The sequence below is a fragment of the Nicotiana attenuata genome, chromosome 12 (genome assembly GCF_001879085.1).
Source record: "Nicotiana attenuata strain UT chromosome 12, NIATTr2, whole genome shotgun sequence".
Lineage (NCBI taxonomy): Eukaryota > Viridiplantae > Streptophyta > Magnoliopsida > Solanales > Solanaceae > Nicotiana > Nicotiana attenuata.
The window spans coordinates 20784661-20810082 of NC_032000.1; the positions used below are offsets into that span (position 1 = coordinate 20784661).

Genomic DNA, 25422 nt, shown 5'->3' on the forward strand with positions numbered 1-25422 from the left:
AATTGGATCACGCCCAACTATGCCTTATAAAAAGGACAATGCGGTCGTTGCAAATATAATCCGGTTTACAAGTCCGGAGTCGAATCCCACAGAGAACTAAGGTTTAGCTACAACTGTTCACTATCACCAAGAAGACAAGGTTGAACAATTCATAACTTATAGATATTAAGATTCTTGTGTTTAACTAACTACTAACAAATTAAAATAGTAAATTAACAACTAACGATACTGAGGGTTAGAGAAAAGATTAAGGAGGTCTAGAGTTATGATTTCCCCAATTGTCGGAATCCTTCCCGCTATGTCTTCTATAATTTCGCCTAAGTATTCTCTACCGATCATGAGCACTCTTATTACCGTAAATCTCTCCCGAGTAATTACGACAATTTACTAGACGCACTCTCCCGAGCTACGCTAGCTGGCTTTTAATACAGCTCACTTCAGATCGCACCCAAGGCTTCGTTATCCCTAATCCCACCTTTAAACCCTCGGTTATTGATCCCTCATATACTCTGGGAGTGGTGTTGTTCAACAATTACCTAAATATGCACTCTCTCCCGAGTTATGCATACTAAATAGGCACAGCTAATTGAGAGCTCTTCAATCAACCAGAATATAAACGTAGTTGAACAAATAGAGAAAAGCTATGGCTCAATTATATAAAAACATAACAAGAATTTATCCTACAAAAGGTTCTATCAAAACTCTAGATAACAAATTAGCTATTCATAATAGTATGTAAAACTACAAGACTAAAAGTCGTAACCAACAATGAAAAATAGGAAGAGGAAGGAAAAACTCGTAGAAGAATTCTCCGCCTTGCTCCCAATGTATTCTTGCCTCCTTAGGTCGAATCTATGTCCAAAATATGTCCCCTCTAAGCGTGGTGTGTGTTCCTCCACGTGAATTCTCCTCCAAAATATGTTCTATCCCCTCAAAGTGGCGTCCTCCCGTGTATATATACCAAGTAGGGTTAGGCCCAAACAATTATACCTTCTCCAATGTGAAAAAGGACACTTTTCCCGGGTCAGACCGCACCTTTCTGCCTCAATCTTTTTAGCGCGTGAACTATGCGCGACTTCGCGCGTCCTTCGCGCATCTGCTCGTTTTTCACCCTGTTCTGTTCCGAATTTGGAAAAACGTAAAACATGAAAGTTGTATCCCTTTGAATTAGCTTTCCAACCATATATTGTGGAGCCCAAATGGAGTTTTGAGCAAAAAGTTATGTCTATTTTACTAGACAGTGCGCAATATGCCTCCTCAAGTCTTCGTTCGTACTTAATTATCAAATTTGACCCCCGAACACGATCCCGGCTTAATTCCTTGAGCTTTTACTCAGACTTCAAAGCTTCAAATCACTTAAATTCATTCCATAACATCTATATAGCTCGGAATCACACCTACAAGGCATAAAACACACAATTAGTGCAAAACACTAGCAATTAAAGCGCAAACTCAATTAAAGTGCAATAAATTCGAGTGTAATAAGCGACTAAAATATGCAGTTATAGTCTATCATCAGCACATTATTATTATTATTATTATTATTATTATTATTATTATTATTATTATTATTATTATTATTATTATTATTATTATTCTTCCAAACCCAATTTATATACTAATTGACCATCCAACCCCTAATTAGAGAACTTATATAAATCAAGATATATGGTCAAAATTAAAGTGTGGAAAACAAAAAGATACTTCAAGCAAGAACACACAATTCTAAGGTTTCATCATCTCTGCAAAAGCAAAATTGAGTTTGGCTATGAAATAACGGAATTCATCCATCTAATCGAAAATTCAAGATACTAACAGAATTCATATTTTACGAAAGAAAATTCAAGTCGTAATTCAAGTGATCATCTAGTTTCATTAAAGAAAAACTTGTATTCTCTTTAAACTATGTGATTGAATAAATATATTCAAAGAAAATAAATATTTCTTTTTGTTACCGGAAGAAGAAGCTTATTCATTCTTCAACTAGAATATCATTCAATAAGGATAAATAGTTAGAGGTATGTCGTTAGGCAAAGTCTGGGATTGATGTGATGTCATTTTCTGTTCCACCCCATTGATCTCCTTTTTTCAACATCATACTAATGGTGGTCCTCCTTCAAAACACACTCTCTCTCTCTCTATATATATATATATATATAAAATGCAACATACAAATAGGGGAGAATTTCAACAAGCAGCTTATTCGCCAGCCCCAACAGCATTCACAATAGGAAAGACCCCTCTCTATGTGCTTTGCACATGGAGATATATGTAGCTATAATACCCTATTAATTACACACACTCCATTGAGGGATGGGATTGCACGTGAAGGATCCGAGCAGGCAGTGACGAAACCAAAAAATATTATATTTTATATATACAATATAATTTTTTTGATGAAATGTGTTTAACTGACTCTTTACTCCATGTGACTATGCCGTTGGAAGCAGAAGTAGAGCTCCCCTGCATAAAAGGATTTAATTGAATTTCTTAGTCGAAAAATTGGACTATGCAAGTAGGAAAAAAACAATTTCTTCATGTACATAAATTACTAAATTTTGTATACATAATTATTGAAGCTTCTAGTATAGTAGTAAAACTGTTTAAAACTATTTTAGGTCGTATGTTTGAAATTCCGATTTAGCATTTTAATATTTTCTTGAATCCTCTTATTAAAACTCTTGGCTTTGGTATTAAAGGAAATATTGATCGGCCTTAGGAGGAAAAACTACGTAGTAGAACATGTTAATAGGATTAGAAACTAAAATGAGACTATAGGTTAATAGCATGCCATTGTTCCAATTGGACAAGCAAAAATTTAAATAAAGTTTACAAGAATTGTCTTGTCAAGTAAAAAAGCAAAAGCTCATGTCAATTATTGCAATTGATATTGTAGTGAAGGGAAACAAGAGAGAAGATGTCTCTGACCAAGACAACTAGAGGACAAGTTACGTAGGAGGTATGGCCCTTGTTCCCTCTTTCTTCCTTTTGTGAAGTATTTAGATTGGACTTTTTGCCATTTTTCACTTTCAAAAAGGGCCAATAACATGGGTTGGCAAGAGCTATATGCATATGGGAGCTAGGAGGGAATTGTTTTGAGGATCCCTTTTTTGTAGACAATTCAAGAAGTGGCTATAACATGGGGTTGTCACACATTTTAGGATACAAGATATGCCAAACAAGTAAAAAGGGAAAGAACAAAAAAAAAAACATTTTCATAAGGACAAGCCCCTTTGGTTTAATTTATGCCACCTTATGAATTATGAATCATTCTTTGGTCTTTCTCTTTGTCAGAGTTCTTATCCATCCATGTCTCACCTTCACTCCTTCTAATTTGGTGCCCACATTGACATGGCTAGCACCTTTGGTGGTGGATGATCTCTTCAATCTGATGAGCTGGAATATATGTCCAATCCGCTTTCGCCACCTAAGCTGCATACGTGGCTTTGCATGCTCTATTACTGCTCCTACTTTGCCCTCCTTGCTTGAGCTTCTGCTCCAATTAGATATATTGTCACAGTGCTTAAGTGACACCTTTGGTACTGTGCCAGCTCCTCCCTTCTCCCATGAGGCAACTCCATTATTTTCAAACTTTATTGATATAAAAGAGTCTACAAAAAGTTATAAATTAGAGTTAATCTATATTCAAAAAAAAGAGGAAAAGGGAAAAAAGAAAAATAGAGAAGTCAATGAGTAAAACAATTAATTATTGTTATTTTACGTGCATCTAAAGTCATTCGTATTTTTTCATCATCAACGAAAAGCAAAAAAGGAGGAAATATAAAACAGAAGTAAAGAGAAACAATCATTGTTGTATTATATACAAGCAATAAAAACTAGAATAGAAAAAAATGTCTTAAAATTAAGGAAAACATTGTTATTCCTCGTGCCGTGGAAACAGTCTCTTGCAGAAATACAGGGTAAGGCTGCGTACGATAGACCCTTGTGGTCCGACCATTCCTCGTACCTCGCATATAACGGGAGTTTAGTGCACCGAACTGCCCTTTTATTGTTATTCCTCATCTATACAAAGGCGTCGTCAAAAAAAAAAAGGGTAAAGTGAAAAAAGAAAAAGAAAAAAGAGTTCTCAATAGTCATACTTAATTTGACTTGAGCATTATTAATTATTGGAGAGTTATAAGTACGCAACAAAAATAGTATATTTGTATGCAAGTTTTACGTAACACATAATTATGTAACTACATGCACTTTGTATGGAAAGTTTACTCGAAACTCAACTGTGAAAACAGGAAGCTAAAATTGAAAATATCTGTAAGTAAAATTAAAAGGCCCTTGAGTAATGACACTTATTCGGTGGTATTTATTCATTTGCTACCTACTTTTTTACCTAATTTTCAAAATTACAGGCCGTTGTGATTTCAGATAAACAAAACTTAAAAGTAATAGTAAGATTTTAGGCCACATTAATTTAGCTATTTTACCCAATAATACTACCACATAAATGTCCAAATATATAAAACCAAGATAAAGTAAAGGCTGAATATTTCAAACACATGACTTCTCAAGAAAAGGGGTTTGTCCACAAGGAATAAAAAATAAAAAATAAAAAAAGTGGGGCGAACGATGGGTAGTGACAAAGACGGATGCGATAGATTTGATCCAACATTTTTCACACAGAGCATAAATATGTTTATCTGAAAAAGTAGTAAATTTTCAAAAACACAAAATTCTGAATCCATAATTACAAAAATATAATGGTTTCAGCTGTATGAATATTAAATAAGTCGAACTCATCAAATATAAATTTTGAATTCGGCTCCTAACAGTAGAATATAATATATTAGCTAAGGGTTCAGACAAACTCAATAATTTTTGCTTAAATCTTGTATTTATATAAATAAAAAAATTGTTAAAAATATATAAATATTTAATTACAAAATGAAAAACTAAAATGAGCTATGATTTAGATGAAAAAATCAAAATTCATAACTTCAAATTCTGACTCCGGCTTTGCTAAATTGAAAAAAAAAAAAGGAGGAAAAAGAAATTAATGGTAACCTTCATAGCTGCAAGTGGAAGAAGCATCATCATGAATAATCTCTTCGATTTTCCGGGCATGTCTAATGTCAAGGCGACTGAGAAGAGAGCTCAAAGCAAACATCTTAGGCAGATAATGAATTCTTGATTGATGATGATCGTCATTCTTCTTTTCTGCACTACTCAAGAAACTGTAGTAGTTTTGATCTCTGGTCTTTGATGTTTTAATCTTCTTTTCTTGCTTAGAAGCCAAGACTAGAAGCCTTTCATTTAAGCACAAAGCACATACTCCTATAACCACTTCTTTGGGATGGAAATAACACGAGGAAGTGTTGTCATTCATGTTAATTAGTTGCAGAGAAAGAGAAAGAGAAGGACAAGTTTGAGTTTGAGAAGTTAGAAGAATGTAATAAAGAAAATGTGTGAGTTGAAAGAATGAAAAAAAGTGTGTTTTGTGTTTTTACATGTAAATATATATGGCTCGAGCATGTCGTTAACCCCCCCCCCCTTCCCCCTCCCCCCTCCGCACTCACTGAAAATTGGTCATTAAGTTGATCGAGGACGAATTATCAACATAAATCTATCAACACAACTTTTAGAAGTGTTAAATTATGTAATAAACTAATAGTTGTATAAAAGAATTTTTATATATAAGTGAATTTTAATATGTTATAATTAATTATGTAACATGTATCTTACTTCTAAGTTTTTTTTGGTATATATATATATTGTTTCAAAATAATTACACCATAATATGAGAGATTGAGCTATGAGTTTCATCTTCATTGTCTAGCATCACACTAGTATTACAAATATTAATTTTTCTTGTAAATACAATTCCTAGGATGTCTGCCCACATTGCGTCGTTTGCAAACATCGGAGGAATTGCCAAAATCTCTATCCTTTCAAAAAAAAAAAATTGGTTCCTTCCTTGGCAAGGAGTCTGCTGCTTCCTGAAGCTATGTAGTGTTGGGCTCCCCAGCTGCTCCATCAAGGATCAGCATTCACACATGCTTTCATACTTTAACATTTTTATAACTAGTTCGGAATTAGTGTTGAACTGTAGGGGTTTTAGAGTATGGTCAAGTGCAATATTTAATCCCTGCCAAAGGGCTTGGAGTTATGCCATGATACTAGTAGTATGTGGCAGAGCCTTGAGGTAACCTAATACCAGTCTCCCATATTATTCCTGAATACTCCACCAACTCCCCTAATCTTGTGGTAGTACATGCATCTCCGTCAGTATTTGATTTATAGTACCCAACAACTGGTGGTTGGCATTTTATGTGAATGGTGGTTGTGTTTGTGGTGGCTCTATGGTGCACTGCCACATGATGGCATTCTATAGCCTTAGTAATGGTTTGATCAACAGGGATGTGGTTTCTCTTTTTATCAAACACATTATTGTTTCTAGTTAGCCAGATGCTCCAGAAGCAGAAAAGTAGTTGGAATTTCCAACCAATTATGTCATTGAAAGGCATCTTCTTTAGCTTATTCCAGGTAGTTTTGCATAGAGAAAGAGAGGAAAGGGTAGCATTCACTGTTAGTGCATTCATGTGACAATTTCAACTAAAAAATTTAGCATTGATACACACAAAGAAAAAGTGGTTGATGTCTTCCACATCTATATTATAGAAGTAGTAGATGTGGTTGACATTCAGGCCAATGTGATGTAGGTGTTTCATGTTGGCAGCCTGTTGTGTTGCATGAGACAAGTGAACATTTTAATTTTATTTGGGACCTTATTAAGCCTCCATATCCAGCTAACTTGGTCATCTTATACTCAGATCAGAATCAATGAAAGAGTAGGAAGTTTTTGCACCGAATATCACATTGCTTGTGAGATTCCAGATTAGTTTGTCTTCACCATTGGTAGTATGAAGGTGGATTGAATAACATTGGAGATGGAATGAGGAATGGGGTAGTGTACAACACTAAAGTTCCACTCCCTATTGGAGTACATTGAATTAATTTTTAAAGTTATAAATTCATTATCTTTCTAGGAGCCTTGAAGGATGGAGTGGAGTGGTTACATGTTAGGGATCCAGTTGTCAGTTAAGAAGTTCATCATATCCCCTTTTATGAACCACCCACCTAGAATTTTTCGTGCATACCTTCTAGCCTTTCTAAATGCATTTCCATCTCCTAGTTTTGGCCTTAGCCCCGCTCTGCCTCCCACTACATTGTTTTTCCATTAAGAATCTAGCCCAAATTATGTCTCTGTTGTGGTACATTCTCTGTCTAGGCTTGCATGACTAGCCTTGTTATTCATCTGAGCTTGTTGTAAACTAAGTCCCCCACTCCCTATTTTTTGGCTTAGTTACTGTATCTCATTTAACTAAGTGTAGCTTTTTTTTTTTTTTTTCCTGAAGTGGTGCCCCAAATAAAATTCCTTTAGATTATGTCAATTTGGTTAGTTATATAGGATGGCAGTTTAATGTATTGCATCAGATGGCTGGGGATACTTTCCACGCTTGACTTTGCCAATGTTGTATGGCCAGCCATGTTTAAGAACTTGGTTTTCCAACTTGCAATCTTTGTGTTCATGTGTTTATGATGAACTGGAAATCATTGTTAGTGGGTATTTTGTGGAAGATGGGAAAGCACGGGTATTTGCCAAAATCTGTGCTTTTCCTAATTCCTACATGGAGCTACATAGGTTGGCCCAAATCATCCTTATAGTTGGATGAGAAGATAACCTTGGATTTTAGGAAGTTGACCTTCTGTCCTGAAGCAACATTGATTTCCTCTAGGGAAGCCAAGATAGTATCACAGTTTTTCCTATTGGCTCTAGCAAACAGAGTAAGTCATCAGCAAAGAATATGTATGATATTTTAGGACCACCCATGTTGATGCTGGTGAGAAACCAATCATATCTAGGTACTACACTCTCAATTCCTAGTTAGCCTCTCCATAAAGATTATGAACAGATATGGAGAGATATGGTCTCCCTATCTGATCCCTCTAATAGGGTTGGAGTAGCTGGTTTGGTTCCCATTTGACCAGAATAGAAATGGAGCTAGAAAAAAAAACAAGAAAGAGTCAGCTTGATCAGCCTAGTTGGGAAGTTAAAGAACAATAGGGAGTCCCTAATGACGGACCACTCAAGTTTGTCAAAGACTTTTTCCAGGTCAATCTTTAAGATTGTGTTGATATTTTTTCCTTTCATTTTTTGAAAATGAGTAATGTATTCCTGGACAATAATAGCAGCATTATCTGCAGCTCTTCTATTTGATAGAAAACTAGCCTGAGTGGGGCCAATGATAATGTGAAGGATTGGCTTGATCATGTTCACAATGATCTTTGTGACCAGCTCGTACATGGTGTTCCGCAACCCAATTGATCTGAATTTCTTTAGCATTGTAGCATTAGGACATTTTGGGATTAGGCATAAGTAGGTTCTATTCATATCAGAGGGCATTTGGATGTAGAGAATATCTTCTAGCATAAGTTGTTGACCTGGCTAGAAAGGATATGTCAGTATTTCAAGTAGAAGAGTGGATGGAGTCCATCAGGCCCAGGTACTTTCAGAGGTTTGAAGGAATTAATGGCTTTCTTGATTTCGGATAACCTAAGGGGAAGGTCCATAGTTGCTCTATCGTTGTTGGATAGAACTAGAGGTCTATCAATATTATATGAAGTGTGCTAGGTGGATGATTGGTAGGTTGTGGTAAAGAGATTATTAAAATAACTCAAGATGGTGTCTTTGATGTGAGGTTCCTAAATTAGGTTACCTACTTCATCTTCTAAGCATAGAATCATGTTCCCCCTCCTTTTGTTGAGAGCGGTTGTGTGGAAGAACCTTGTGTTGGCATCCCCATTACACAACCAATTGATTTTAGATTTCAGCTTCTAAAAATCCTCTTCATTTTTTAGGATAGATGATAATTCAAGTTGGAGGTTGGCTTCTAACTCATGAAGGAATCTGCTGAAAGGTTAATCATTAGACTTTTGGATTCCATTTAGTCTGGAAAATGTGTTTTTTCCTATGAAAAATATTCCCAAACACATGCTTATTCCAATTTGTCACTCTATTTTTTAACACACTAGTTGCCCTCAAAAGGTCATTAGTTGGTGGGAAGCTCTCATGCACAATGGATGGGAATTCAGGATGGTTGCACCACATAAATTCAAACCTAAAAGGTTTCCTGTGACCACTGTAGTGCTGACTAATAATCCCAAAGCCTATTCATATCATTCAAATAGTTACTAGCATAAATTGTAGAACATAACCACTTAGAGTTGTATAGAGTAACCTTTACCATGACATGAACTCCCTGTGGTGTAGTGGAGACTTCCTCAAGCTTCACAAGATCATCTTTCCACATGACCACAATTCCCCCATATTGCCCTACATCAGAGGTTTGGAATTGAGCTGAGAATTTCAGCTCAATAGTGAGGTGTTTATGGTCAGTCATTCTTGTCTCCAGCAAGACAAGCAGAGTATGGTTGTGTAGCTTGACCATTGAAGCACAGTGTCTGTGGAACTCAGCACTATTGGATCCCCTCGCATTCCATATTATGAAGTTCATCGGTAACAGGTTCTGAGATAGGGCTTTCCTCTTTATTCTCGTCCTCTTTCCCACATGGTTTGTCTTCACGAGTCCCACCAGAGGTTCTATGATTACTGCCGAGCAATAAGCATTTCTCTGTACTACTCTTTGAACTCTATCTCCTGAGTCTTTTGCATGAGCAAGACTTTTGTCTTTGGGGCTCCTAATTTTTCCAGTATGTTCTCTAGGTCTAAGTTGGACTCCCTGAGGTAATGTAGGATTTGGTTGGTCCCCATGTTCAGTTGTTCCAGTGGTGACAAAGGGTTTGGTGGTGATGATGGTGGAATTTGCTCTGTTGGTGGCCATAGTGTGAAGGCAAGGGACATAATCAGTGCTTCTAGGTTCATCAGTGGGAAGAAGGGCATAGTCTGGCATAGTTGGCCCATAAGACTGTTGATCTCTTCAATTGATAGGGGTTGTTGGGTACCCGTATACTGGGCCTGTAGAAGCGTTGACACTCATAGTTGGTGGCCAAAATTGGCCAGGCCCTGGTGTAGTGGATGGGTTTCTAGAAGCGCTAAGTATCGTGGTTTTTGGATGTTAATTTCTACTAGGATAGGCCCTATCATTATTTGTAACATTTGGGACTGTCCGTATAGCACCATATCCAGCCACAATTCTAGCTTATGCTCCGGTGGTAGTGGGATAGAGGAGATCGCAAGAGGTGTTGCGTCTTGGAGTTGGTTGTGGGGGTTTTGGTTCTTCATTGGTGGCTTTCTCTTTGCAATCTCCACCGGTTTTTTTTGTAGAGATCAACTCACTATCTATATTGTGAATATAAATCATTTCCTCTTTGTTGGATTCCGTGTAGGGGGATTTGTGATCTTTGCTCCATCTTGGAGGATTGACAACTAGTGTCACTTCACTAATCAGAGGGGGTAATTGATTTTGAGCAAGTACTCAATTGCCTCTACTGAGTGAGACGTGATCAGAGGAGTTTCCATAAAGGGTTGTGTATGGTATTGGTGTATAGTTGGGTTGGTACACCGTACGAGATAGGCATCCCACTTTTGGTTGGACCTGGGCTGTCAGAGCATCTTCTTCCAAAAAGGAAGTGCTCTCAGACTGTGGGCGAGAACTAGATTTGGGGGGACAAGGTCAATTTTTGGAGTGGGTTCCATTACCTTTTCATTCTTGTATATGGCATCTTTTGGGAGACTTTGGGGGCTGCCCATTTTTCCCAAATTAGCATCTTTTGACATTGGATTAGAAGAAATTAAACGTCTTTTTGTCCTACTAATGTTAGCATGCAGGCATGCGTGTGTGTTTCCCATGCCCCTTATATGAGTCGGGCCTCCGTGTTGGTGGCCCTTTTGTGGGTCCATATCTAGTTTTCCCTCCACTGACTGCCCAGGAGAGCCCAATTGGCTATTTGGGTCCTTCCTTTTTGGGGTGTTGCTGTTGTTACCCATGGTGATTGTCACGACCCTAAAATCGACCCGATCGTGATGGCGCCTATCGTGAAACTAGGCTAGCCGACACAATTCCCAAATCAAATCATTATTCTATAAAAGCCCTTTTTAAGTCATTAATTAACAAGTAATCTCATAACATAAGTCTAAATAACTAGTGCGGAATAAATACACCAGCCCGGCATCGGGGTGTCACAAGTCACGAGCATCTACAACTCTGTCTAGATACAATAAAGTCTAGCCCAATCTGGAAGAAAATACTAATAAAATCTAGGGAAGATATGAGGGAGAAGAACAGTGCTTCGAACGTCATGCAGCTACCTTGTCGACTCTCAAAAATCCTGCTGAAAGGACGATCAATGCTCACTATCACGACCCGCAACTCCTGGATCTGCACACAAGGTGCAAGGAGTAATGTGAGTACGCCAACTCAGTAAGTAATAAAAGTAAATGAAAGCTGAGCAGTAAGAAACAGATAATTCCACGTCACAGCACTACAGAAAATACAGTACATTCCCAAAACAGTACAGAACTCAATTATCTCGTAAAACAAACTCAATTTCAGTAAAACCTTTTCTTTTAAAACATCTTTCTATAGTTTCAAATAAGTGAAGAAAACAATGAGTCAAAATGATAGAACCGTAAACAGCCCCTCGGGCAAAACATGTACCATAAACCGCCACTCGGGCAAAATATCAACAGAACCAGCCCCTCGGGCTACCTCACAATCGCTCGTAATCAGCCCCTTGGGCAACAACATGAAACAACAACAGCCCCTCGGGCAATATCACATCACTCACACTGGGTACCCGCGCTCACTAGGGGTGTACAGACTACGGAGGGGCTCCTACAGCCCAAGCGCTATAACAAGTCATCTCGTGGCATAAATCAGTCAGGCCCTCGGCCTCATAATAACAAGCCGCCTCGTGGCATAAATCAATCAGACCCTCGGCCTCACAATATCATGAATCATTAACAACTTGCTGCGGCGTGCAGCCCCATCCCATAATATCCTCACAATATAGGCCATCGGCCTCACTCAGTCAGAAACCTCTCAAGCCACTCGGGCAACAGAAAAACCGGATACTCAGTCCAAAATATCATTTAAAGTATCAAAACGGAGTAAATACGGCTGAGTTATGAAATCAGTAAAATACAGCATGACTAAGTACAGATATTAAGTCAAAACAGTGAGGAATAGTAGTAAAAAGCCCCTAAGGTCCAAACAGTTGGCACGAGGCCCAAATATGGCATTCAGCCCAAAACATGATAATACTTTCCAAAATACAATAATATCAAATAGTTTCCAATTAAATACGCGACTTAATAGTCGTATGGGATGGACCAAGTCACAGTCCCCAACGGTTCACGACCCCACGCTCGTCATCTAGCGTGTGCGTCACCTCAAAGTAGTACAACAATGTGAAATCCGGGGTTTCATACCCTCAGGACAACATTTACAATCATTACTTACCTCAAACCGCTCCAAACTCTAGCCCGTGATGCCTTAGCCTCTCGAATCGGCCTCCAAATGCTCCGAATCTAGCCAGAATTAGTATATTATCATCAATATACGCTAAAGGAACAAAGCCCAAGCGAAAAATCAAATTACATCAAAAATCCCGAAATTGACCAACCCCGACCCCCCGGCCCACGTCTCGGAATCCAATAAAAATCACATCAATTGAATCCTTATCCTACCACGAGTCCATACATACCAAGAACATCAGAATCGGACCTTAAATGGTCCCTCAAATCCGTAATTTTACCTCTCCGATTTCAAACCTAACTTTCCAATTTTTCACCCTTAATCCCATTAATTTCATGCTTAAACAATTGAAAGTCAGCATAGAATCGAGTTTTAGGTTCAAAAACCTTACCTCAAAGTGTTTCCCTTCGAATCCCTCTTCAATCCCTCTCAAAAAGCTTCAAAACCGTTCAACAATGGTGAGAAATGAGCTGAAAATCGCGAAGGCAAGAATTTATATGTTCTGCCCAGGGGTTCTGCATTTGCGGTCCAATACATCACCTGCGACCCCCGCACATGCGACTAGATGTCCGCATCTGCGGAATTTCACTTAAAGTCCCCATCCGCACCTGCGATCAAGCCACCGCATCTGCAGGCTCGCAGGTGCATCTAACCTCCGCTTCTGCGCTGCATCCCCAGCCAACTGGCCTTCACTCCTGCGATCAAAAATGTCGCTTCTGCGGCTTGCACCTGCGGTCCCCAATCCGCAGGTGCGGTTATGACAGAAACGCAGCAGCTTCAGCTGCAAACTCTATTTTCCAACTCTCCGATAACCATCCGAAATCATTCCGAGACCCCCAGGACCTCATCCAAAAATACGAACAAGTCACATATCACTATTCAAACTTAATCCAACCTTCGAAACACTCAAAACGACATCGAAACACCAAATCACCCTCGGATTCAAGCCTACGGATTCTAAAACTTCCGAATTCCGCAAACGATCAAAAAGTCTATCAAACCTCGTCCGAATGACCTGAAATTTTGTACACACATCACAATTGACACAACGGACCTACTCCAATTTTCGGAATCCCATTCCGACCCCGATATCAAAATTACCACTACCAACCGGAAAACGCCAAAATTCCAATTTCGCCAATTCAAGCCTAAATCTACCATGGACCTCCAAAATACATTCCGAACACGCTCCTAAGTCCAAAATCACCCGAGGGAGATAACCAAATCATAAAAATCCAAATCCGAGATCGAATACTAAAAAGTCAAGACTGGGTCAAACCTTTCAAATTTAAAGCTTCAAGCTGAGAATCATCCTTCCATATCTATTCCGATTAACCTGAAAACCAAAACTGACGATTTACATAAGTCATAATATACCATACGGGGCTAGCCATGCCCGAGAACTGGCGAGCGAAGTGCAAACATTCAAAACGACCGATCGGGTCGTTACAGTGATGTTATTGGGTCTAAGAACTTACCTGATGAGGCATTGAACCTCTTTACTTGGATGTTGCTTCCCTCTGGACCTTTCCCCTAGTTGTGCCTTTATGGTTGATCTCCTTTGTAGTGGTTTTGTCTGCTTTTTGAGAAGGGAACTATGCACCATTGAGATGTCGGGTCCTTCACGATGGGCTCATTAGTGGAGCTACTGCTTGGTGCAGTCTGGTCATTTGTTGGGGTGGGTATGGTTACAGACTCACAGCTCCTTAGTGTATGGCCAATTCGCCCACATCCCTTATAGAGTATCCCCTCCCTTCATATACAATTGGTTGGCTATGTGTGCCAATGGTAATGATTGTAGTGACTGGCATTTCTATTTGAACTTGGACTCAAATTCTTGCATACCTCCCTTGTAGTGTAGATGATGTACAAGTATTAATTTATATCAATTTGCCTATCTTGTTGCCTACCGCTCCAAAATGGATCTGTCATAGAATTCAGTTGGTAATTGTGGTAGCCCGATCCATACTGCGGTTATTGAAAGCTTTGATTCCATCGGAACGAAATTGGGTTCTCATTGACGGACAGTTAGGAAGTGTCCAGCTACAATCAATGGGTATGAGTGGTTCGGTTGGATTCCATAGATGGGTGAGCTTTGCCCTCAGTAGCTGGTGAGAGATTTTTGTCCCAAACAGTTTGACAATTAGTGAGTACTTCCATTCCATGGTTGGTATAATCTGATTTTGTCCACATTACATAGTTATGTCTTGCATCTAATTCAAAATTGGGGCAGAGTGGTAAAGGGGAATTTATCCCATAGGAGATGAAAGAAGTCAGGTTTTTTTCCAATCAAGATTTCCTTGAAGGAGTTCTTTTGGGGGTTATCTTCCTCCATTGCACTCTGGGAGACTCCATTAGTAATATCGCGGGTTTCCGGTAGTATTCGAGGAGTCGGGTGTCTAGCCGAGAGTGGGGATGTGGCCATTGTTGAATGGCTGTTTGGTTATTAGAGAGATTTTGGTCTCTCTCTAAAGTTGATAAACCTTTTTGCTTACAACTTTCGGTGTTGAGCCACAACTACTTCTAAGTTACAAATAAATGATTACATCTAATTAATTTTTTAGGGTATGTAGCAGTGTCAAATTCATTTAAACTAGTATAATGTCACCCCTAAAAGAGTTTTTAGAGTTGGATTTCAACAAATTTAGACTAGTTTCTCCTTTGCGAAGGCGGAGCTAGATGGCATAAGGCTATTCGTCACTGTAGAATTACAAGGTCATATATAAGTATGACTTGTACAACATAAGAAATTAAGGTATAGACTAGTTGGAAGGTATTGAAGAGCCATGCATCCAAAGGCGTTAGGCATTAGTACCAGTTGGACCATTTCCAACTACATAGCAATAGCTTATATATGGTCTTCTATAGGTTTTGGACTGCGTCTTCTAGACCAACCTCATTAAATTCTCTTAGACCGGTCAACTAGTCTAGAATAAATCATTAGTCATCATCACTTTGAGAATTCATCCACATGGAATGTTTTAATTGGAGTGTCCCTTTTTACAGCTAATGCTTTAAAGATAAATAAGTAAAATATTGATTCGCACCATGCTTTCTATGTTCTTTCACGCACTCTTTATCACATTGTTTGTGACTTTAGTAAAATTGTCATACATGTGTAAGTGTTACTATTAACATATCCAGAAAACTTTTAGTTAATGATAAAAACAAATAAAATTGAAAGAAAAAATAGTGAAGAACGAACGAGAATGTTTTACTCCATTTTCTTTGTTTTTCACATCTTTTATGCTATTTTTATTTTTTATTATTTTGTTTATTCTATTGTAGATATAAAATTTGACAGAAAAAGGTAGTGAATTTTTAAGATCACATTAAAACGTATGTCATCGGGTGTTTATACCAAATTACACTAATTTACCAAAATTAGGATAATATTTACCTGATTTAATTAGTTAGATTTTTAAAAACTAACTAATTAGGATAATATTTACCTGATTTAATTAGGATAATATTTACGTGATTTAATTAGTTAGATTTTTATATGGCTTTTTGGTATTGTCCCTTCTTGTCAATATTTTCATTAATATGGTGCTTATACTTTCCTCAGCTGAGGGTCTATTGGAAACATCCTCTCTATCCTCACAAGGCAGGGGTAAGGTCTACGTACACACTACCCTCCCCAGACCCCACAGTGTGGGATATTACTAGGTATGTTGTTGTTGTATTTTTTAAAACTATATATATATATATATATATATATATATATATATATATATTCGGCCAAAACATTCAATTTACATACAACTTTTTGTTGTACGGAATTCGATCAAAACATACCACCTGCATGCAATTTTTTATGTGTAGAATCCAGTTAATTCAGTACAATTATGTTAGTCGTATGTACTTTGTATGTCATTTGTACCCATGATATATAAAATATATACAATTTATTTATATTGTCCTCTTCGAGTTTATTCTAAAACTCCAACCAAAACCAATTCGATCTTCACCGAACTCCCTCGAAATTGAGATATTACTCCAAAGGATATTCAAAATCATTTGCAATAACACTTGATTCAAATAAATAACAATTTCCTAAAACTTGATTTTCGAATGCAAAATTTTTTATTGGTTGTCAATGGAATGGAGTTTTGCATTCTAGCATTAATCTACTTTTGATAGAGGAATAAACGTTGTGTCTTTATTTTCAGTGCTAATTAGGTTTATTATTTAGCATATAGTATATGTAAAAGTTCGTACAAAAAATATTCATCCCATTTTATTAGGGAATGAGAATTTACAATGTCCTAAATATTGATTATCCACACGGCTTATGCTAACTAGTTTGGGATTGAGATATACTTACTGTTGCATAGAAATTGATTTTAATATTATTACTACTTAAGAATTATTTGTCATTATTTTTAATCGATATTCTTTAGATAACAAAAGGAATAGCTTTTTGAATATAAATAGCTTTTCATAAACTTTTCCGTGCATGATGGTAAAAATAGCCAACGTTTTAATCCTCAAAATCAACTATCAATTCGAAAGCATATTTATCCATATCACGATGCAGCTTTTGAGTGATACGTACACGTCAGTTTATCTTTTTGTTCATTCTTTTATTAATAATAAATATTATAAACTAATAATCAGTTCAAGCATCCATTATTACTCACTCGTGACAGATTCTTGCTTGGGCAATTCCTTTTTACGCGACGTCGTCAAAGCTTAACATAGTATATTTTATTTATTTATTTTGTAACAAAGGGTAAAAAAAAAAGGTACTACCAAAGTAAAATGTAAAGCTCTCCGCAACACTTCTCTACTCCAACAGGTATGTACCACTAAAATGTAAGCTTCAGTGGTTTCTTATCCACTCTAATAGACAAAAATGTAAGCTTCAGTGGTTTCTTATCCACTCTAATAGACAAAGATCGCCCCAACGTTTTGTATTACTTCCCCTACGAGCTAATCTAAGGAAACAGTGGGATCTGATATTTATGGACAGAAAAGAACATTAGAACAAACTGAGAATTACATCGTTCAAATGACCTCATGTTAGCAGTTTAGCATCGTGCTGTGTTGACTATAAAATAAATACATGTTAAAATTGTGTTGTAAAACACTCTATAATTGATAGTAGATTTTTACCGTTCCAATAATTCTTCATACGGAACGGACAACCACTTTTTAAGAGACAAAATAAGGATCAAAACAGCCAATCCAACAAAGCGAAACAGTTATAAAGAAACTACTGCCGACGCCCAAATAAGAGAAAAATAAAATACAAGAAACTAATCAAAGAAAATACCTCAATTTTTGGCACCTCCAAAAAGGATTAAAATACGTCCTCAATGGAATTTTCAAATGAATCAAGCTAAGCTAAGTCTACCTCCGTCTTCACCATATGTTGTTTGTCTTGTACAAAACCGAAACGAAAACATATAAACTAATAACAAACTATAAAATACAATTCTTCCTCTCTTGTAAGGACCGATCTCATCATTGTTTAGAACAAAAATCAGTTACCTAGAGAAAATTCTGATGTTGCACTACAACACGAGAATGAATTAATCATCATCACAGGATTTGAGCAGCAGTGTTAAGTTTTTCTGCGAAGCTCAGTTGTGTCCTTGTGAGGCTTGCCAAATAGAGCAAGAGCAATTGGTCCTGCAAGGAAAGTTCAACTCAGGGTCAGGCAACCTGATCTGGTTTGAGCTTCATTCATATCAATGGTAACTGACAAACTTATTAGCATTTATATTGCATTTTAATTTTAAAAAAAGCAAGAAACTTAAAGGGGGCAACACAGCCACATAATAATTCCACAAACAATCACAGAGCCGCTTCCAACTTTTTGCTACAAGGCAACTACGGCCCTAGAGACCCTTTTTTGTAGCACATAAACACTTTGGACACATTTGGTTAGAGGTATTAGACAAATCAATCACGGTATAAAACAACTGCATTGTTATTCTAATGTTTGGTAGCAATTTTCAATTTATGCATATTAATCCTTGTACAAGTAGTAATATAGTGTTGATTGACGAGACGCGTACCGGAGTTAACGCGAGGTTGGAGGTTTAGAGAAAGACCTTGGAGTCTAAAGGTTTCAAACTGAGTAGAACCAAGACAGAATACTTGGAGTGCAAATTCAGTGACGGGACCCATGATGCAGATGTAGAGGCTAAGCTTGATGCTCAAGTTATCCCCAAGAAAGTGAGTTTTAAGTATCTCGGGTCTATTATCCAGGGTAACGGGGAGATTGACGAAGATGTCGCACATCGCATCGGAGCGGGATGGATGAAGTGGAGGCTCGCTTCCGGTGTTTTGTGTGATAGGAATGTGCCGCTAAGACTTAAGGGTAAGTTTTATCGAGTGGTGGTTCGACTGGCTATGTTGTATGGGGCTGAGTGTTGGCCAGTCAAGAACTCCCACGTGCAGAAGATGAGAGTAGCAGAGATGAGGATGTTGAGATGGATGTGTGGGTGTACCAGGAGAGATAGGATTAAGAATGAAGCTATCCGGGACAGAGTGGGAGTAGACTCCGTGGAGGTCAAAATGCGGGAGTCGAGGCTGAGATGGTTCGGACATGTTAAGAGAAGAAGCATTAATGCTCCGGTCAGGAGGTGTGAGAGGTTGGCCATAGAGAGCTTGAGAAGAGGTCGAGGTAGGCCTAAGAAGTATTGGGGAGAGGTGATTAGGCAGGACATGGTGCTGCTTCAGCTCACTGAGGACATGACCCTTGATAGGATGGTGTGGAGGTCGAGAATTAAGGTAGAAGGTTAGTAGGTAGTTTATAGTTGTTCACCGATAGTCTTAGTAGCATGCATGTCTCTTCATATTCTTAGATTTTTATTACGTTATGTGGTTTTGTTCGCAGTCTCTCTACCTACATTAGGTAGGGGTAAGGTCTACGTACATAACTACCTCCTCAGACCGCACCTATTATCAAACTGGGTTTGTTGTTGTTGTTGTAATCCTTGTACAAGTTATACCCCTACATTATTAATCTTTGTATTACAATATGTAAAAGTTTCTAAACCAAATGACCCCTTAATGATCAACTTGACCCTTGTGCTACATTCAATTAACATGATGAATCACGAATTTTGTCCCAACATTTTACATGTGCTTAATATGAAAGATTATATGGAAGTTTATGGTACAAAACTTAAAATTGAAAAGGAAAATAAAGAGGAAGGGCTAACGAGAGAGGGGAGAGGCCTGGTGGTCCAGGGTGAGAGGGAAGTTGTAAAAAAAAAGAACCAAGACTGGAGTTTCACAAGGAGAAGAAATGGTAGGGAATGGAAAGCACTATAGGGCAAATAGACTAGTTGAAATCCCCATAAGACTACATTTTCCAGGTTCTCTTCCCCAAGATCGACGCATCTCAAGCTTTTATCATTAAAGACGCAGTAAAAGATGTATGACAATGAAGTGATAACATGGCTGCCATTTTTAGAAGGATCTCAAGCTGCAGTTAGTCAATCGAAAACATATGTGTGGTGTTTTAGGTTCAAGTGGGCTATTTTTAACTGGGAAGAAGGCAAAAAGAAGAGAAAAGGGGTATAGATGCTTAGTGTAAGGGTAAAAACATGCAGGGATGGAAGAGCCAGCTGCCAAGGCAAGTGTGCATGGATTGGAGAAAACATGGACAAGAAGAAAATAGAAGAATCTATCAGTTTGTTCTCCTAACTAAAAGTGTTTAAACAGAATGAGAAATGCTATTTTATATTAAAAGTTGAAGCAGAACTTGCTATAAGGATTAGCTCAAAGCAGAATTAGCCACAAAGCTAATTGGATGTTCACTGAAGTACTTCTCCTTTCCATAAATAACCACCAAAAGGTAATTCCTGAAATTTCTAACTACAGCGCGTAAGTGCTAGGGAGAAGTAAAATAATATGTCTACAGACTTGCTTTCTTTTCCTTTCTTTTCCAGTTGGTTAGGGAGGGTAGAGAGGGAATAGGAAGGAAACAATGGAAATTAGCAATCCAATTTAAAGGTAAATATAACTACCTGGAGACCATCATTAATGAGCTTATCAAAGTCTTGAGATGAGAGCTTGGGAAGGGAAGCCACAGTATCAGATATGAACCTTCCAATTTTATTATCTTGTGGCACACGTCCTTCCTGCAAAGGAATATCAATATGGTAAATGACTTAACAAAAGAGCAGAGCAAGTGCAAAATTCGAGTACTGCAAAGTTCTGTTACCACAACATCATCAACATATTTGTAGATGTCATCAATCAGAGAAAGTAATCGTTGCATTGAGGCTTCCATTCCTTCAAGATCATTGGGAAGTTTGTCTACTGTAGTCGTCTTAAGTATATCAACTGAAGTAATGGAACATAAGAAAACTCCAGTGAGAAACTTTATTGTGCAAAGGAAATTAACATGACTTATGCTCTTTACCTCTTTCTCCAACCAAATATAAAGAAGATACCATTTCTTACCCTTTCTATTGGAACACATTACACTATAGCTACTTTTTGCATCTATACTTTGGATGGATGATAACTTGATCATCAAAGATATTATAATGAACTCAATCACAGTGAAGTGGGGATTCATCAACCCCTATTCACTGGCATCAGTTACAGTATGGAAAAAATAAAAAAGAACGAAGAAATGTAAAGAAAATTAGCCCATCCTATATGGTATGGGAGGTAAGTGGAGACATACATCCAACCCTTTCAGCTTCAACCATGCGCAGGTCCAATGGAACTTCCTGAAATTGTGCAGCAAGCGGCTGGTCACCAATAGACAAATGCACAGAAACAAAACCTTTTACAGAAGCCTCTCCATTTGTGAATCCAGTGTCAACGGTCAAATGTATAGGATTTGTAGTTTCTCTGGAATAAAAGTCATGGATCAAAGCACTACCACCCGTGACTCCAAAACCAGTAGAAAACCTGTGAAGTCCAAGTATCAGAGAGCCACACTTTCATCAGCTCTAGTATTACAAGCTTTGACTTGTTCACCACTACATAAAGCAGGAAGCTCACAGGCTAATCATCGACTTTGGATGCAGTTAAATATTCAAGATAATTGGAACTTAAAAGGAGTTATGAAGTACGTTGATAGACAGATAGAAGAAGTCAAGTATGTGATATGCAACATATAGTAGCCAGTACTAATAAGTTCTGAGGACCAATAAGTAGGTGCATTCTGTTAACTCCAAAACCAGTAGAAAACCTGTGAAATCCAAGTATCAGATAGTCACAGTTTTATCAGCTCTAGTATTACAAGTTTTGACTTGTTCGCTACTACATAAAGCAGGAAGTTCACAGGCCAACGATCGATTTATATGCAGTTAAATATTCAACAGAACTGGAACTTAAAAGGAGTTATGAAGTATGTTCATAGGCAGATAACACCAAGAATTCCAGTGTGTGATATGAACATATAGTTGCCAGTACTCATAAGTTCTAAGGACCAATAAGTAGGTGCATTCTGTTAATGGAATACTTTGTACACTGAATACAGGTTACATTTAATGGATTCTCTATTTCCTTCTTCCTGTTTTCATACATCATAGCCATTCTTTTCAACATCTTTCAACTGCATGCAGTAAATTAAAAGTATTTCCAGATAACAAAATGAGATGCCATGAACGAACTAAAATATTGAAGTCAGCAAGGGTAATCAAGTGTAGCCTGTTAAGCCGTCTACCCAAAAAGAACGTCACAAATCTTCATTAGTCCCAAGGATAGGGGCACCAAGCCCAAGAATTTTGTACTTCAAAAATAAATGAAGAAAAACTACATCAATGCATTAAAATGTACACCAAACCAAAAAAAGGGACAAAAAATTTAACTTAACTACTGGCATAAAATCATATGCGTACACAAGAATATTGTAAGTCGCCGAATCTTTTTAAATGTATAACATATTATGTATATGCACCAACACACACACACACACACATATATTAAAGTCAAATACTTTAATCACAATATAAAAAGAAAATGGTGAAAGATAAAGGACAGGGAATACCAAGCTTAAAGCATTTCGACGTTGCAGTAGCCTCGTGAGAGTTTAGCCACCTATGGTCGTCTAGGGTAGTCTCCCCCAAACAAGTCCCAACCTTTTTTCTTAATATGTTATATGGAAGTAGAAATTGCATATATATGTTCCCATTTCAGACATCTTTTTCATCAATGGTTAAACATGGCATGCTCCGGATATCATATTCCAATTTTAATCAAAATGTATATTACTCATATATAAGGTTAATGGACACCAAAGATTTCATGTTTCAGCAATATATAAGAGTCTTCAGTTCTGGATATAGTTGGAGCTAAAGACTTTTCCACCACAGAAACAATTTAGCAACACAAAGAAACTTTAACCAAAAGAAAAAAGGAAAGGTGGATTACCATCCGACAATGACTTCCTTTGGATTCACCTTCTGATGAGATGATAACATATTGTGATGGTAATCAATATCCAATGCAACCTAAAATGGACAAAATGCCCAAAAATATATAATCATAAAAAGAACATCTAGAAAAAAATACAATCCATAATAGAAATGTGGTATGCAAAGTTGAGAACAAAATAACGAAAGAAAAAATTATTTTGTATTGTACATTATCTATTTTGTTTAGTATTTCCCATGCATAGTTTTTTTTATTTTTTTGATGGGTAAAGAATTTGGAAACAGCCTCTCTATCCTCGCAAGGTAGGGGTAAGGTCTGCTTACACACACCCTCCCCAGACCCCACGGTGTGGGATAATACTGGGTATATTGTTGTTGTTGATGGGTAAAGAATATATTATATAAATATTTGCACTAAGCCAGTGCAACAGGGGTAATTACAGGTTGTGCAAATCAGCAATTGCGTACAACTGGTATATGCATTCACATTCTCTGCATAGTTAACCACTGGTTTATGCATACAAAACACAAATTGTACAACAAATCATTCACATTCTCTGCACTAGCAATTAAATCGCAATTAGGCAACTCATCTAGAGTTATCAAAAAAAGCCCTTTATTCCCTAAATTTACCGAAAAATTTACACAATTTGTCCCTTCATCTCATCATTTTGAAATTAAAAACAAAAATTACTGAGCTAGGTTATCTATACTCATTATAAATCTAACAATCGGCCAAATTTACCTTAAATAAGATAGCTGAAATTTTTCTTTGTCCAATTACAGTATAAATAATTATCAGAAAGAATACTGAGAATAGAACCTGATCTTGTGACTCGCTGTGAGGAACGGCATAGGAATTTCGAATGTCAACAGTACCATCAGGCAACACAGAGCCGAGAAGCGTGCCGATGACCCGGTCAGCTTGATCGGGACGCCTCACGTAGCAGTCACATATGTTGAATATGACTAGAGGGTGAACCTTAGCCGATAAGCTGGTTGAAGATGGTGAGAATTGCAATATCGTGTGATCACTGGACGCCATTGTTGTTCAGAGGGAAGAATCGAAGGACTGTAGAGAGGCCAAAGAGGAAGTGAACGGTAGGGGTAGTGTTGCTAGGGTTTTTTGCGTAAGAGTGCAAAAGATCGAGGGGAGACTTGGGCCGTGGTTTTATCTTTACATGAGTTGGTTTTTCTCTGTAGCCAAAATTTGGCGGTTTTACACAAATAGCCCTTTCTGAGGTCACTGTTTCAGATTTTGGGTGTGCGCGCTATGGAGGAATATATTTTTGGGTTTTTAATTTTTTTTTAAAAAAATTTCGTTCGTACCAAACAAACCCTCCCCAATATAACCACTATTTAGATCGATCAAAACTTTAAGCTACTTTGTAGACAATTATAGACCATAATCTAAATCCTTCACTGATACTATCATAATATTCTTTGAAAACTTTAGGCTAAAGTTTTAAACAAGGTTGTCTTTTAATTTTTGTTCAACCTCTTACACAAGTAACTACTACTACAACAACAACAACAATATACCCAGTATTATCCCACATCATGGGGTCTGGGAAAGGTAGTATGTACGCAGACCATACCCCTACCTTGTGAGGATAGAGAGGTTGTTTCCAATAGACCCTCGGCTCAGGAAAACATAAGCATCACATTAATGAAAATATAGACAAGAAGGGACGGTACCAAAAAGCCATATAAAAGCAGAATAAAAATAAAAGGATAGTATGGTGATCAACAATGAAAGAAACAACGGTTAGTCATAAAAACCTACTACCAACAGAAAGCGAGACTGCGTGTCAATACTAATGTTATGTACACTCTAGACTACCTACTCTACTGCCCTAGTCCTCGACCTCCATACCTTCCTATCAAGGGTCATGTCTTCGGTCAGCTGAATTTGCGCCATATCTTGCTCAATCACCTCTCCCACCTCTTCTTTGGCCTACCTCTACCTCTCCGTAAGCCCTCCAATGTCAACCTCTCACACCTCATCACAGGGGCGTCTGTGCTCCTCTTCCTCATATGACCAAACCACCTAAGCCGCGCTTCCCGCATCTTGTCCTTAATAGGGGTCACACCCACCTTGTCGCGAATAACCTCATTTCTGATCCTATCTAACCTGGTGTGCCCATACATATATCTCAACATCCTCATCTCTGCTACCTTCATCTTCTGGACATGAGCAATCTTGACTGGCCAACACTTAGTCCCCTACAACATCGTTGGTCTGACCACCACTCTGTAGAACTTACCCTTAAGTTTCGGTGGTACATTCTTGTCACACAAAATACCGGAAGCGAGTCTCCGTTTCATCCATCCCGCCCCAATACGATGTGTGACATCTTCATCTATCTCCTCATCCCCTAAATAATTGATCCTAGGTACTTAAAATTTCCTCTCCTAGGTAGGGGTGTTCAAAACGAACTGAAACCGAAAACCGAACCGAAACCGAAGCTTAATGGCTTGTTGATATCGGGTTAACGCTTTAACGGACGGGGAACAGATTAAAATTTTTTTGTTAACGGCTTATCGGTTTGGGGGCGAATTATTCAATTTTCTTAGCGGATAATCCGTTAAACCGTTAAGAATATATATATATA

General features: G+C 37.8%; 2 protein-coding genes across 2 annotated transcripts; both read right to left on the minus strand.

The window, feature by feature from the left end:
- LOC109235396 lies at nt 2778–5446 on the minus strand (the record flags this gene model as incomplete). Its single annotated transcript, XM_019401487.1, has 2 exons — nt 2778–3611; nt 5020–5446. Coding segments are annotated over 2 exons (771 nt in total), but the record flags the coding sequence as incomplete, so codon positions are not given.
- Nucleotides 17662–24005, minus strand: LOC109235397 (eukaryotic translation initiation factor 3 subunit F-like). Its single transcript, XM_019401488.1, has 6 exons — nt 23631–24005; nt 22806–22885; nt 21109–21338; nt 20638–20759; nt 20441–20554; nt 17662–18089 (listed from the first exon to the last, which is right to left on the minus strand). The coding sequence occupies exons 1-6, from the start codon at nt 23850–23852 to the stop codon at nt 18000–18002; spliced, it is 858 nt and encodes a 285-aa protein (XP_019257033.1). The 5' UTR covers nt 23853–24005; the 3' UTR covers nt 17662–17999.